The sequence below is a fragment of the Cinclus cinclus genome, chromosome 18 (genome assembly GCF_963662255.1).
Source record: "Cinclus cinclus chromosome 18, bCinCin1.1, whole genome shotgun sequence".
Taxonomy (NCBI): domain Eukaryota; kingdom Metazoa; phylum Chordata; class Aves; order Passeriformes; family Cinclidae; genus Cinclus; species Cinclus cinclus.
The window spans coordinates 11,027,380-11,041,624 of record NC_085063.1 but is presented as its reverse complement, the minus strand read 5'-3'; the positions used below and the strand labels follow the sequence as shown (position 1 = coordinate 11,041,624).

The following is a 14,245-nucleotide window of genomic DNA, read 5'->3' as shown; positions in this document are numbered from 1 at the left end:
CCTGCTTAAAATCCAACCAAACCAAACCCACTGTCTCCTGATGCCACTCCAACACCCTTAAGACAACAATCAAATGCCAAGAGTCATGAAATCACACACCTCTGAAATACTGATAAAACAAAATGGTATAAAAACATCCCAAAGTGCATCTTTAGCAAACAGCATCCCCTCAGGTAGTCTCATCTTTTGCTGTACCAAGAAAATGAAATCCAAGCGGAGAAAAGATTTTGAGAGAAAAATACATTAGCAAATACAGATAAATTTGTTTTTAATAAAGGAGTTAATTTTTTTTCAATCCTATATAAAACAATAGCAATTAAAAACTTCATTTTTGAAAGTAAAATATTTACATATGAACAAGTAACTGTGCAAAATTTACATGAAAAAAAATGGAAAGACAGGATTTCCTAAAAGACAAAATAAAAGGGGTGTAACAGTTGTCAGGTGTTGATAAAAATACTGATCAGCATTCAGTTTACACGCAAGAGAGTTAAATTCTACCATGAGAGTTCACACAAAGAAAGCCAAAGTATTTACAGTCATAAAAGTACTATCAATAGACAATTTAATACAATAACCTCTGAAAATATAAAGAACCAATTAGTATATTTGTAATAAAAAAATAGGTACAAAGAAGGGACTTTGCTCTGGACATCTTTAAAGTAGGCCCACAGCTTGCATACAGTCTTTTAGCAAAATAATTATAGTTTACATAGCCATTTTTATGTTATGTGCCAAAAATTATGTACAATTACTGACAAAATACACCAACCATTTTTCAACACTTGATTCACACTGAGAAACAGTCTTTTGATGATTCCTCTCAACTTCTGATTTTATTTAATCTAAGCTTTCACTTTAGCTAAAAAACACAGTGCAAGTAAAATATATTTATGCTGAAAAGGTTTCTCTTTTTTTCCTTTTTTTCCTTTTTTAACTTTACAGCTTTACAAACTATAGCAAATAAAATGCATTTTTACAGATGCTGCTAAAACATTCAGAAGTAACCCTCCTTTATGGGATTTCAGGGCCTCTAATAAGCAATAATGTGATTAAAATTGAGGTTATGTTTAAAATTAACTGTATATCCCTCTAGATTTTGAGCATTTGGGGGAAAGATAAATATTCTTAAAAAATCAGTTTGCTTTGCTAACTGACCATTTAAAAAAAAGCTGAACGAAATGAGGTCATCTGCTGTAGACATATGCCTATGTAATGGATTTAGTTGAATGAAACTGAACTAAAATGAACAATTAATGTTGAAACTGCTACAGGGCTGACAAAGGGTAGCTAGTTATTTGCTAAACGATTTCATCAGTCTTTATATATGGCTTGTTTGGCAAGAAGGCCACTCAATCAAGAGATGAGTTAAAATTTAATTGTCCTTTTATAGTATCCACAGGCCTTGTAAGTATCCTCACTGTTACAGAAATGTATTTCTCTTTTACTGAAGAGTTTATTTATAAACAGGAATATAAAACTGTTCCATGTAAAGAGGTGGTTGTTTTTTAAACAATATCCCATTTGCTTGTTACAAAAAGGCGTAATTTGCAAATATATTAAAAAATGTCCTCAGGCGTCTCTCCGTCAAAAATACCTTGATCTTTTCCATTTTACTTAAGGAATGCTTTGTATAGCAATAGTGAATGGCTTGTCTCTCGCTCATTTTCTAAACAAAATATGAGGTCCCTGAGGTTCACCCGCGTTATCCTTTGTCGCGTAAACTGTCTGGTTGTTCCAACTCCAGAGCTGCCTGGGACTGCTGCACTCGAACCAGATCCCTGGAAAGCACAAGAACAGGTCAATCAGTCCACGCCTGAAAGCATTCCAAAACTTTACAGAGAAAACATGTGACTTAAAGACTCTACAGTCAGGAAGATAATATGCTACCTCTCTAATTCTTTGAACAATCAGAAGTTTTCAGTGGCTTTCAATACAGATGAAAAAGCCCCAAAGCGCTGCCTGTATTTTTAGGAAGGCGCTAAGGACAAGCAATCCCAACAACCAAACCAAACAGAAAGGACAGGATTCTTCACAATTCCAGCATACAGATGCCAAGGGCAGCCCTGGAGCTGTGGATGATCTGGGGGACAATCCTGAATTTAATCATGTCCTAGATCCCTCTGATCTCCACGGCAGGGTGCTCTCCTTCTGGTGACAACAGCCGTAACCCAGCTCAGGACTATATCTAGGAGCTTTCCTAGACACAGTCACACATTCTCTAATGACCTCTGAATGCTTCTCCAGCTCTCCACATCCCTCTGGTAAACACTGGGATTTTCCCGAAGCGGCAGGATAAACAATCAGCATATTATTATACCTATCGCTTAAAAAAAACAAAAAAAAACCAAAAAAAAAAAAAAAAAACCCCAAAAAACAAACGAAGAACAAAGAAACAAAAAGCAGAAGGGAGCGAATCAGCGGCACGGCGGGGAAGGAGCTGCAGCAGCGCGCCGTGCCCGGCAGATGGCGCGCGCGGAGCGGCGTCCCGGCTGCTCCTCGCTTCCAGCCGGGAATCTTCGTTCGCGGACAGGTGATACTCACCTGAATCGTTCATTCTTCCGCCAATGGGTTCTATTTCGCTGGCTCAGCCACGCGTTCGTTTTCCCCTCCAATTTAGTTTATTATCGTAATGTTATCTTTTCTTTTATTAACGGAACTTTTATATTTCGTGACACTGAACACACTCCAGTAGTGAATAAGGACTTATCTGTCCATGAGTTTGGAGAATTTTCAGTAATTTTTTTTTAGTAAAAACACCCCAGACTTGAAAAAAGCCCAAATTTAGAGTGCTGCATGAGCCACATGAATAAGCTGCTGAGGTTCCCACTAACACGTGTGAAAACAATGTATTTAATAAATGAACATTATTGATGATCAAACCAACCTAAACCTGCACTGGAAATTATCACACTGGGTTAGCAGAACTCTGTTCAGTGCAGGTGAATTTGCTTCACCACAGTGCTAACAGTAAAGCCAGATTTTTTCCTCAAGCATTCTGTTAACCCAGCAAACACCAAAATCACTTAAAACCCTGTAGTTAGGGCTGCTCAAAGGCTGGATTTTCAAAGGCTACTTTAAGGCACTTTGACAATTTGGCCATCTAATTTTCACCAACTTCAGTGGAAATTAGAAAATGCAGGAAAGTATTGGATGCTAACAAAATTTTCTCGCATACGTATAATTGCTAGACAACAGAAGGAATGACTGGAAGGGGTTTTACTCTTGGTTTTTAAATATTCTTTAGTGAAAACTCAAACCTGAGCTTTATTATGCAGACCATAATACTTGAAATGCAAAGGTAAAATTTCAGGAGTCTTTAAAGACACAGAATTACCTATGGAGTAAGTTAAGCTTTTTGGTAACTTTCAGTAAAATCACATGGACTGCCAGCAACCTGTTTTGTTGAATTTGGAAACAAAACAGTACAATTGCTACTTAGAAGTGATTTTACATGTAATTAAGAGTCAACATTTGTAGACATCAAAAGCTTCCATTTACAACACTGTGTCTAAGTAACAGCAAACCTTATTTTCCACACTTCTTGTAATGTGCCTTAACCACAAACTGCATACAAATGGTGACAAGTGGAGCCCAATTTAAAAATGTCAAGTGACACAGCAGCAAAAGCACAGCTGTGAGTATCAGATCAAAGGCAGCTGCTTCTTAATTAAACAGACAAAAAGATTAGATTTCAGGGGAACCTGCAGTTAATTGGTTAACCAGTGATTAATCCAAGATAACTAAATTAGTCAGATTTAGATGAAATACAAACAAGTGCTCACAGGAGATGCAAAAAACATCCCATAACCTAAGTGACATTAACAGACCATTAAGGTGGCACAGCTGAGCATGCAGGAGTAAGCAATACCAACATTAACTCTGCATGAGGTACTTCAGCATATTCCTCCGAGACAACTTCATTTGTGTACACATCTATCTTTGCAAAGTGCCCCATTCTGCAATTTTCATAATTTTAAACCACATCTATAAACCCTTAATAGAGTAATTTGTCAGCTTATATAAAAACAAGCCTTATTCTCAGTAGCAGACATTTTAGTAAATTTCAAAACTTAAAATTACTTTAAAAGATGCTCAAGAGGCTTGATTTTTTATAAACAAAAAAACAATTTGCTAGTATTCAGATTTTTCTCTACCATTTTATATCAAGCACATGTAAATTATTGCTTCCAGCAATTCAGTATAAAGCAAGGTGAACTCTTTTGAGGCTTTTCTACAGTGCAAAGGCTTTAGCACTGAAAATTCAGAATGCTCCAGGAGTAATAAACAGGATTATTAAACTATATACTACTCTGTCACTTGCTACCAGACACAAAACCCCATGGGGAAAAATCCTCAAATTACGAAGAGAGCTTTTGGTCCAATAAATTACAACTTTCAAGAATATTTTGCAGTTTCTTAAACATTAACGAAATCCCACAATGAATATCTCATGCAGAAAGAAATTTTATGCATTTCTTGTTTATTACCTTGTTGAGCAATACAGCAGATAATCATGTACCAGAATGTAAATTAAATGAATCAGACACTGAGCATTTCTGATACCTAGTCTGCTGAGAGTTTTTTGAAAGGCAGATTCAACTGTAGAATATACACAGAGGATATGCAAGAACATCCTGATCAGATGGAACTGGTCAAACTGATCTGCTATGGAGACACTAATTCTAAGGCCACTCAACTGAAGAGAGAAATTAGGCAAGCTCCTGTAACTTGAAGCTCCTGCTGTCAAATTTACCAGTGACTGAATTCTACCACCCCACCTACCTCAGCATTACTCTGCACATCAAGTTAGATTTGTTACAACCACAAAAAACTCCTTCCAAAACTAGGGAGGTCCAAAAAACTGAGACTTGTTCGATCAGAGATGGTTTTTCTAACATCCCTCCAGTTCCATGAATCAGGGAACGACCACTCAGATTCCATTCCCTGTGCCACTACAGGTGCTAAAAATTCATCCTGGCCTTGGAGTGAGCAAATCTGAACACAAAACACTTCTGCTGCACCACAAACTGGGGAAAAAGCTCAGAACAGAAAGGTTTACACAGAGGTTGAGGCAGCAAATCCAAAGGTGACAATTGTACTGTACCTCTGTCCCTGATCCAGATCCTGGTGAGTCTACTTTCCTTTTCTTCCTGGGACCGATGGCAGCTAACGCAGTCAGGTTGGCATCCCTCTGTCTCATCTGTGCTAGCTCTTGCTGCTGCATCTGTGTGTGCCAGAACAAGGATGGGTCATTATTTCTCTTTCAACTTCCAAAATGAAAGTTTGTGTTAAGCTCAGCACTCACCTCCTTTGCCTTCTGTTTCAACCTAAGCTGTTCTGGATCTTCTTGTCGAGATCGAGACTGTGTTGATAAAGGATGAGCAGGCGGTCGGAGGAAAAGAAAGAAAAGTTAATTCAGTTGCAAAAGCAGTTAAAGATTATATATGAAAGCCTTTCTTAAATTTCAGCAGGAAATGGGGAATACCTATCACTCCCACAGAGGGCAACAGTGGTAAACAACTTTAAGAAATTAGAAGCTTTCCTTTTCTTTACGTATCTATTTTCAGAAAAGGCATCCCATTTTTCTGCTTTGTTAAAGATAGCAAAGGAGTAGCCAGGCAATTATGCTTAAATGCAACCATTACAAGACACAAATTACACAGATCTGTGAACTGAATTACACACTTTGCATATGAACAAAGGAATCAGACTTGTACTTTTGGAACAATTCCTCCCCTTGCTGGGTAACCAGGCACTTACTCAGAGCAGATCTTTCTGCTACGCCTACACACCCAGGTCAGGCTGCAGGCTGAACAAAGTGCACCTGAGTGACCCAAGACCATTTACATCAACAACTGCCCATTTCACTGGGCACCTGCAATTCCTTGTGTGTGTCATATTTTTAGAATAATTAAATAATTTAGATTAGATAAGACCTTTAAGAACATCAAGTCCAGCTGTTTCCCCAGCACTGCCATGCCCCCAAGTGCCACATCTACACAATACTTCCAAGGATGGTGACTCAACCACTGCCCTGGGCAGCCTGTTCCAGGGCTTGACAACCCCCTCAGTGATGAAATTGTTCTCTATATTCAATCTAAACCTTCCCTGACGCAATTTGAGGCCATTTCCTCTCATCCTATCAAATCCTGAGTGTTCTTAATCCCTTACATTCTTTAGGCCAACAACAAAATAAATTTGGATTTTGACATTGCCAACTCATGCTGGATCACAAAACTAACAGGAATCATAGGGTTTTTTTGTGCATTATTTCTAGGGTGCTCTTTTCTGATCATATTCATTCTATACTCACTAAGCAAAACCACAGTTTAACAGTCACATTCATGTTTACATCAACTGCTTCTTATTCATTGTATTTCTCCAATTTGTAAAAATCTTTCTGAATTCTATTTCTAATCTGCAAAACACCTGTAACCTCTCTTACATTTAAGAGTACCACCAAGCTATAAAATTCATCTTTCTTTGCCAATGCAAAATGCAAAAACTAAAATTCAAGACTCCTTTTAATTTGGGAATATGCAATGAGAGTGGCAAAGGAGCTGTTACCCATGCTTTACAATGAAAAGCAAAACTGAGCTCTAGTTAAGAACACATTCATCAAGTTCCATCTTTGAAAATTAGTCTTCCCCTTCATTGCAAGTGTTTTAGAATGAAAAGGAGCTCTGCAGTTTTGATGTCAAAAATGACACTTTGCAAACATGTGAAAGCCAAGCACTTGCCTTTGCTGCACGCATTAAAATTTCCCTTTCTTGTTCATCTTTACGCTGCTTTTCTATTTGATCAAGTTGTTCAAAGAACTTGAGCTGTGCCCGAACGTCACTTGCTTGTTCATATCTTTCATCATCCTGAAAATACAGCAAATATGTTTCTCATTACTCCCTTAAAAACAAAGCTGTTAACTTGTACTGTACTGGGGAAGAACATACACATTCAAAGCTCCAGTGTTCACTTTGTCCTTTTTAGACAAATAGCAGGAGTATATTTACACCAGTCAAACCAGCTAGAACTCTTAAAAGCATTTTGATCTATTCCATGAATCATCAGATTTTGACTTCTAAACTAAAATCATCACAGCTTTAACCTCTCAAATATATTTCATAAAGCTGTGTGGTTTTTTTTAAATGCTGCTCAGGCATTTGCATCTATTAGGAACGCACATCTGTCAGATAGCAGTCTCCTGGGAATTCAAAGCACTGCTTTTATCTGTCTGACTCTACAATCACTCACACACTAAACATTTGACATAATAAATAAAGGGGAGGGCACAGCTTCTCTGCATTTGTTTTAAAACCATTTTGTATATGCAAGCTGAAAAGTTCAAGTCACCCATGTGTATTAATATCTTAATGGAAGGTGAATCAGTCAAAGAGAATAAACAACCTGATTTCACAGAACAAAGAACACCTGAACTCCTGCATTTCAGTCAACACCACAGCCTGCTGAATTTGTGCCATTTGATTTGAGCAATTGAATACAGTTACCTTGTAGGAAATATTCCTTTGTTGAGCAGTCTCTGATAGTTTTTCCACGAGGTTTTGTAGTCTTTGTTGTGTAGCATGTGATACGTAGCTAACTACATCAGGATGGATTTCTGTTATTCCATGTTTTTTACCTACAATCAGAACACAAGTGGGTTGCAAAAAATCATTTTACAGTACAACTAAATATGACTATAATCTCAGTCATAGAAATTTAAATTATTTTTTCTAAATATGATTTGCAGGTTTTCTCAGACAAGGATTAAACAGGAAATTAGACACATATTAAAATTCATATTAGTTTAACAAAATTGAAAATCTATTAATAAATGCTGTGTACTACAGTGTAACAAAGAACTCGAGATTGCTTTCTGTTCCACCATCAATTCTAAATTACTAAGTAAAGCTGATAAAAGTGCTTCTGGAATTCTTTAATTGTTTGTGTCATGCTTGCTACACCTTATTAGTTTATACAGTCAGACTTTCAGCCAGATTGAGTAGTTTTGATGTTGAATCGCCACCACTTTAGAAGGCAAAGCTATGTTTGCTATTCCTTGACATTATTCTACTTTCATAAGACAGATGATTTCCCACAAGCATCTAAATACACCAGAAAATACCAGAAGGTAATGACTCCAGCAACTTTTAATTATTCAAACCAATTTCCATGGAAAATGCCTTCAATTAAACCTAAGAGTAATGAAATTTGTTTTTATTAATGTTCAAGATAAAAGAACATACCTATTTCTAATATCCTTCTTTGTAAAGGTGCTGGGAAAAGGAAGGTTTCATCTTTACAGGACCTTGTTAACGTGCCCACAAGCTCAGAGTTTGTTGCCAATATCCGAGCACTTTCTTCTGACAGGTTGACTCCAGCCATTGATGCAACATCATTAATGTCATCATCATCCCTTAAAAGAAGGAAAATTTATTATAATCATAACATTTAGTGCGTATCTGCACACACTGCTATGATACCACAGCTGCATATAATGAATTCTACCATAAACCTGAATACTTAATTTTACATTTTATTTGCTTCTCTGATATAATAAAATACAGCTCATTTGTTTGTAAATGAGCAATTACTGCTTTGACTTCAAAGAGCACTAATTTTGTACTTCCTGTTTTTCCCAAGATCCTTTCTTATGTAACTTTCAACACCTTGAGAAACAAGAGACCAGACAAATCACTACCACAAAACAATAATAATCTGCCCTCACCACTAAGGCTGTACATCCGAGTAACTCAAGCAGAGCTGGGAGAAGTGAAGGAATGAATTCCACTTGCTTGTCTGGGCAGGAATTGTTTATGAGGTTTAGTGCCAGCTAAATGCAAAAACCAGTCTGGCACGAGTATGTCCAGTGATGTTTGTTGAATTCTTTAATGAAGAAGCAAACCTGTTCCCAGAAAATCTACCTCTAGGTTATTTTGAGTTTCCCCAGACGGGTTCAGCACCAGCAAGGTCTGAGTTCAGCTGCCCAAGCAGCACAAGCACAAACATACAGTTCCTCACCTAAAAGAGCCTCCCCCAGGTTCTTTCAGTTTATTCTTCTGAGCAGCAGCTACTTGTGTCGAAACAGTGGCAATAGCTTTGTTTCCAGGTAATACTGCTGGTTTTACCACAGGTACTGCAAGAAGACAGACAGGATTTGTACTCCATCAATAAGAGTTCACACGGGCAAGCCAGTCACAGGTAGTTATGGCAATAGGTCTGGTACAAAGAGTTGACCTTAATAGCTTCTGTCAGCATTTCACCCAGGCAAAAACAGGACCCTTCCCAAACAATTCCAGCAGCCAAACCATTTCTCTGTCAATGCTGCCCTGATAGATCTGTACCCCCAGCCCTGTGGCACTACACATTGGAAGATGTTAGCAGTAGTACAAACAGGGCACTTATGAACTGACATTCATAGAACCACAGAATGGTCTGGGTTGGAAGGGACCTTGAAGATCATCTAGTTCCAACCCCTCTGACACCTTTCACTAGACCAGGTTGCCCCAAGCTCCATCCAGCCTGGCCTTGAACACTTCCAGGAATGGGGTATCAACAACTTTTCTGGGCAAGTAATCCCTAAACCACACTTCAGGTAATGCTATCAAATATGGCGTATCACAAGTACCTTGACCTCTTACCTGTCTGAAGTTGATTCAGTTGGATTTGAGGAGTAGTGAGCATAATACGACTGTGTGGCTGCCGCAATGCCACCATGGGTGTCTGTGTCAATGTTACTTGTGGAGGCCTTATCAACGCCCCTGCTTTTTGAGACTGTTGGATAACCTGCAAATAATAAAGAAAAAAAAAAAACTGTAAATAATCTGAGAATGAGGTGGGAAGAACAAACCCAAAGAGCATTTTAATCAAGACGCAATTTAAGTTACTTTTTTCTCAGGTCTTTGAGCTAATTTAAGAAGTACTATTAAAAAAAAAAAAACAAAACAAAACAAAAACCCTGTGCAATAACAAACGCTGCACTTCAGCTCACATACCAGTGGCGTGGACTGCCCTTGTTTAGTGACACCAACTTGTGTGGGCTGAGTGAGGCTGATGACAGGCTGCTGGAGGGTACTGGTGACAGTGGCAGTGGCCTTGCCCGCCGTGCGCTGCACCGAGGAGCTCAGCAGCACGGCCGCCGCCGACGGGATCGTGGCTATCGTCGCCTGCGTCGTCGGCTGCTGCTGCTGGCTCTGCTGAATGAAAGCTGCAGAGTCTGGTGTTAACTGTCTCAAGGCAGGTAAACTCCTCTGAAAAGGGGAAAGGAAAGAGTTTTGTAGAGTTGTTTCATCCTGGCTCACGCAGTATTAACTGTAAAGAAGCGACATGTTTCATTTCAGTCCATTGGATCGCTCTGTGTGCACCTGAGGAAAGGTGAGCACACAGAAATACCAACCTGCTCCTATTCAATAAACTGGACAGAGGGATAATACCTTTTGGATATCATGGGCACCTAGGCTATGCAGCCTACCTGGAACCCCTGGTATGTATTTAACAACCCAAGCCCATGCTACCTTCCTCAACTGTCTTAAAAGTTTGTCTTGACTACAGCTTAAAAGTCACACTGGAACACTGGGAAAGATTTCAGAATAGCCCAACAGACCACAGTGTCCTAGTGGCTTCTTAAATTAGTTGTTTTCTTATGGCAACAGTTTTTGTCCTCAGGAACAGCTCAAGGTTGAGCAAGCATTTAAGAACCCAGGAATGTCAACACACACCTACAACTATATCCCTTAATCACACATTAGTCAAGCAGTTACATTACCATTCAATGCTGTTGTATTCTCACTGATTTCACTAACAGTAAATGTTTTGCAATAAATACTATTTTGAGATTTGTCCAACTACTATAAAATTTATGCCAAATGTGATTTATCACTGGGAGGTGACAAATTTCCTGCTTTTCCAAATCAGTTTACAGCACAGGCAAAACTTGCCCAGAAGGTACAGTTTTCTGTATCACTGAATCCCTTTGCTTTGTAAGACTAAAAAGAGAACAATAAATCAATTCATAGGTTTGTGGTTTAAGTCAGAGAAAGAGAACTTTTCATATTTCTCAGAAGACCTAGGATGTGTCACCATGGTAGAAGTTACATTACTGACTGCGCCAATCAATCACAGTAACAAACTCTAGGAAGAAAGACACAAAAAAGTATTTTTTTAAGGAAGCAAAAGCCTAGCCAGACACCATTTCAAACTTACTTTAATATCATTTTGGAATTCCAGCTCTAATAGCAAAGGATGTGCTTGTGTTCATTGATGCTAACACATAAGCACAGAGATAAAATAAAGAGTAGTGAAGATAAGTTACCTTCAAGAAAGGCACAAGGTAAGGTTGAGGTGAAGAATTAAGTTCTCTGTAGAGCCTACTGGTAAAGTCTTCTGGCTCAATTTTTCCATCCTTCAAAACAGAAAATCCAAATGAACAAACTTAATTTTTAAGTAAAAATTAATTTTCACAGATATCCAACACCAACAAAAAAAAAATTAAACTTGGGAATGTATTGAAAATAAGTGGTTTTATCATCCCTTACTATTTTTAGTTACCAAGAGCATTATGGTAGTAACTAACTTTACTAGAAATTTCAAGTTGTAAGACCTAAAAACCTCTGGTTATTGCATGATGGAATACACAGCTTCACTATAACTTAAAGATTGCTAACAAGTGGGCTGAGCAATATTAATATTCGCTCTATAAATATTAAATATGTCAAGCTTTTATACTGGCATCAGACAACATTAATTACCTTTTTTTGTAAAAATTTGTGATTTCCTACAGTCAGCTATTGCACCAGCTGTAGTGTTTTCCCTCAAGTACATAACACATCTTTTTATTCATTGTTTTATCAAAATGTATAATCTAAAGAGCCACTACTTGCATTACTCACACTTCAACTGAACTCATGTTCTCATGCATGAATATAAGCAGCAATGTCTAAATTATAAACTTTATGGAAAATTCATGCATCTATTTTAATTCAGAAGAGGCAGAGTTCATTCGATTTAGCTCAGATTTTATGAACTCCATCCTCTGAAGAAAAAGAAACCACAAAAAACAACAGTTTTGAGTCTGAATTTGCCCAGAAGTTGTATTTTCCAACTTTTGATGAACTTTTCTTACCAGCAGATTCTGTACTAATTCCTTCACATTAGCTGCAGTCTCTGAGGACTGTTTTCCAGATGATGCCAGTTTTATTAACGTGGACAGAAAGTTTTTGCATTTCTTCACATTTTCCATAGTTTCCTTAGAAGGAAGGGTAAAAGGAAGACAAACTCCCATTAATACACGATCTGACCATATACTCTGTGAAATAAAGTCCTTTCATTCATCAGTGCAAAGTAATATTTAGATACATGTCCCTCAGCACTTACAATACAAACAGACTGAAATTATTTTGCTTCACATATACATATGTATTGTGCATTTTTTGTTACCAAAATTTAAGAAATTGTGATTCTTCATGAAATTAGGAAACACCAAGTATTTTAAGAATGAACACTGTATATGGGAAAATACTATTTTTTGTCCTGCTAAAACATATAACACTCTTGCTTCACAGTGCACAGTACAGGAATTCTCCCTGTTTTGCAATCCTGGAAATATGCAGCTTGAATCAATCAGTGCCAACTGCTTATCCCTTCTTATACTCATTCTCCTCTCCACTGCTGAACAATTCACTGTTCTATAAAACACATCTAATATATTTTTTAAATGAGTGCTTTAATACTGTTACAGAAACAAAAACACTGACAACCTATCAAAATTCAAGTGACCTGTACCCATACCTTGTAAATTATATGGTTCTATTAAAGTTTACCTTTTCAAGGTCAACAGCTCACAGACTTCCTGCATCTTTACTAATCTCCACTCCCATCTGTGTTTACATTTATGTATGTATCTGCACATCATGCACACATGAGTGGACAAAAAGAGATGTTACATTTCTCAGTATCTTACTGTGGCAGCAGTGGAGGTGGCCGTTGTCCCTTGCACTGTTCTCTGAGGAGTTCCAGTTTGTACAGCTGTTGCTGTCCCCAACGTGGTTGTTTGTGCAGTACCACCCAGAACAATCTGAGGCTGCAGAGAATAAAAACATGGGATTATTTTCCTTGGAACGTACCAAGAGCCTGTTTTCCTAAGCCATCAAACAGAAAATGAGCCACAGGGCAGTAGAACACCTTTCACAGATGCTATAAATAAGTGGCTGTGTGCGCGCGGTCTGGTGCAGTGGAAGGAAATGGCCACCAGATGGCACTACAAACATTCGAAACGGGAATTCCGAAAGTTGGGTAAAAATTGCGCGATTTTTGGTCACTGAATCAAATACCATAAACAAAGTATCAGTCAGTGGGGTTTCAAAACTCAACTAAAACAAGTGCACAATTCCTGTGAATTCTATTTATCTTTTTGCCTGTGTCATTAAACGACATTTTCCAAAGGGAGGAATTTCCAAAAAGGCACAACTGACACAAAATCTTGGGTCTTATCGAGGTCTCTGTGATGAACAATGGGACAAAACATTTTTCTAGTTTTGTAGACAAATTGGTAATTTAAAGTAGATATATCAGCTCCAAAGAATCACTGTTGCAAGCAACATCTTCTCACACACATAGCTCATTCATGGGCTTCCAACAGTCTAATTATTAACAACAGCCCTGTCTGAGAGTCAAATTTCTACCAAGTTACAATTGACACTCAGAATGCTCACAAATCATTTGTAAACTTGCTCTTTATATAAAGATGCACATGAAAAGAGGCGCCCCTGCTGCCAAAGCCAATTTTATTGGTATTTTGGGAGAAACTAAGGGAGACAAAGATTTCATCTGTCTAATTTTTTTGAAATGAGGATAAATGAAGTCCATGGTGTGCTCATTACAGCACAAAATATGCAGATGGAATGATGGTGGAGTTTTATTTGTCCTGTATAACAGCAGTGCAAATTAAGGAGACTCAGTTAGGTAAATTAACTCTTAGATCTAGAAAGATCACTGGCATAGAGAAAGGCTCTCTGAGGGGAAAAATGTTAACTGGATGCATAGCAAAACCTGCATGTTTTAAATTAAAACTCTCTAATCCTGTCTACTCAAAGGATGAAGAAAGCACAATGAGACAGATTAGGCGACAGCAATCATATTATACCATTGCTGCCTGGAAGCCATGTGGAGAATTTCACACTCTTGCACTGTTTCTTAAACTCACAATATCTCAAAAAAAAAATTCCAAGCAAGCCCAGAATGAATAGAGGCC

General features: G+C 37.9%; 1 protein-coding gene across 1 annotated transcript in view; it reads right to left on the bottom strand.

Moving 5' to 3' along the window:
• Positions 1 to 275: 275 nt before the first annotated feature.
• Positions 276 to 14,245, bottom strand: part of TAF4 (TATA-box binding protein associated factor 4) — a 35,612-nt gene continuing 21,642 nt past the window's right edge. Inside the window, exons 5-16 of the mRNA XM_062505316.1 lie at positions 12,956 to 13,075; positions 12,119 to 12,241; positions 11,309 to 11,398; positions 9,993 to 10,247; positions 9,639 to 9,783; positions 9,019 to 9,133; positions 8,244 to 8,413; positions 7,506 to 7,636; positions 6,744 to 6,869; positions 5,309 to 5,365; positions 5,108 to 5,227; positions 276 to 1,781 (exon numbers count right to left, since the gene is read on the bottom strand). Coding sequence (XP_062361300.1) covers positions 1,614 to 1,781; positions 5,108 to 5,227; positions 5,309 to 5,365; positions 6,744 to 6,869; positions 7,506 to 7,636; positions 8,244 to 8,413; positions 9,019 to 9,133; positions 9,639 to 9,783; positions 9,993 to 10,247; positions 11,309 to 11,398; positions 12,119 to 12,241; positions 12,956 to 13,075 — 1,620 coding nt within the window. The 3' untranslated portion in view covers positions 276 to 1,613. The remainder of the gene's footprint in view (positions 1,782 to 5,107; positions 5,228 to 5,308; positions 5,366 to 6,743; positions 6,870 to 7,505; positions 7,637 to 8,243; positions 8,414 to 9,018; positions 9,134 to 9,638; positions 9,784 to 9,992; positions 10,248 to 11,308; positions 11,399 to 12,118; positions 12,242 to 12,955; positions 13,076 to 14,245) is intronic.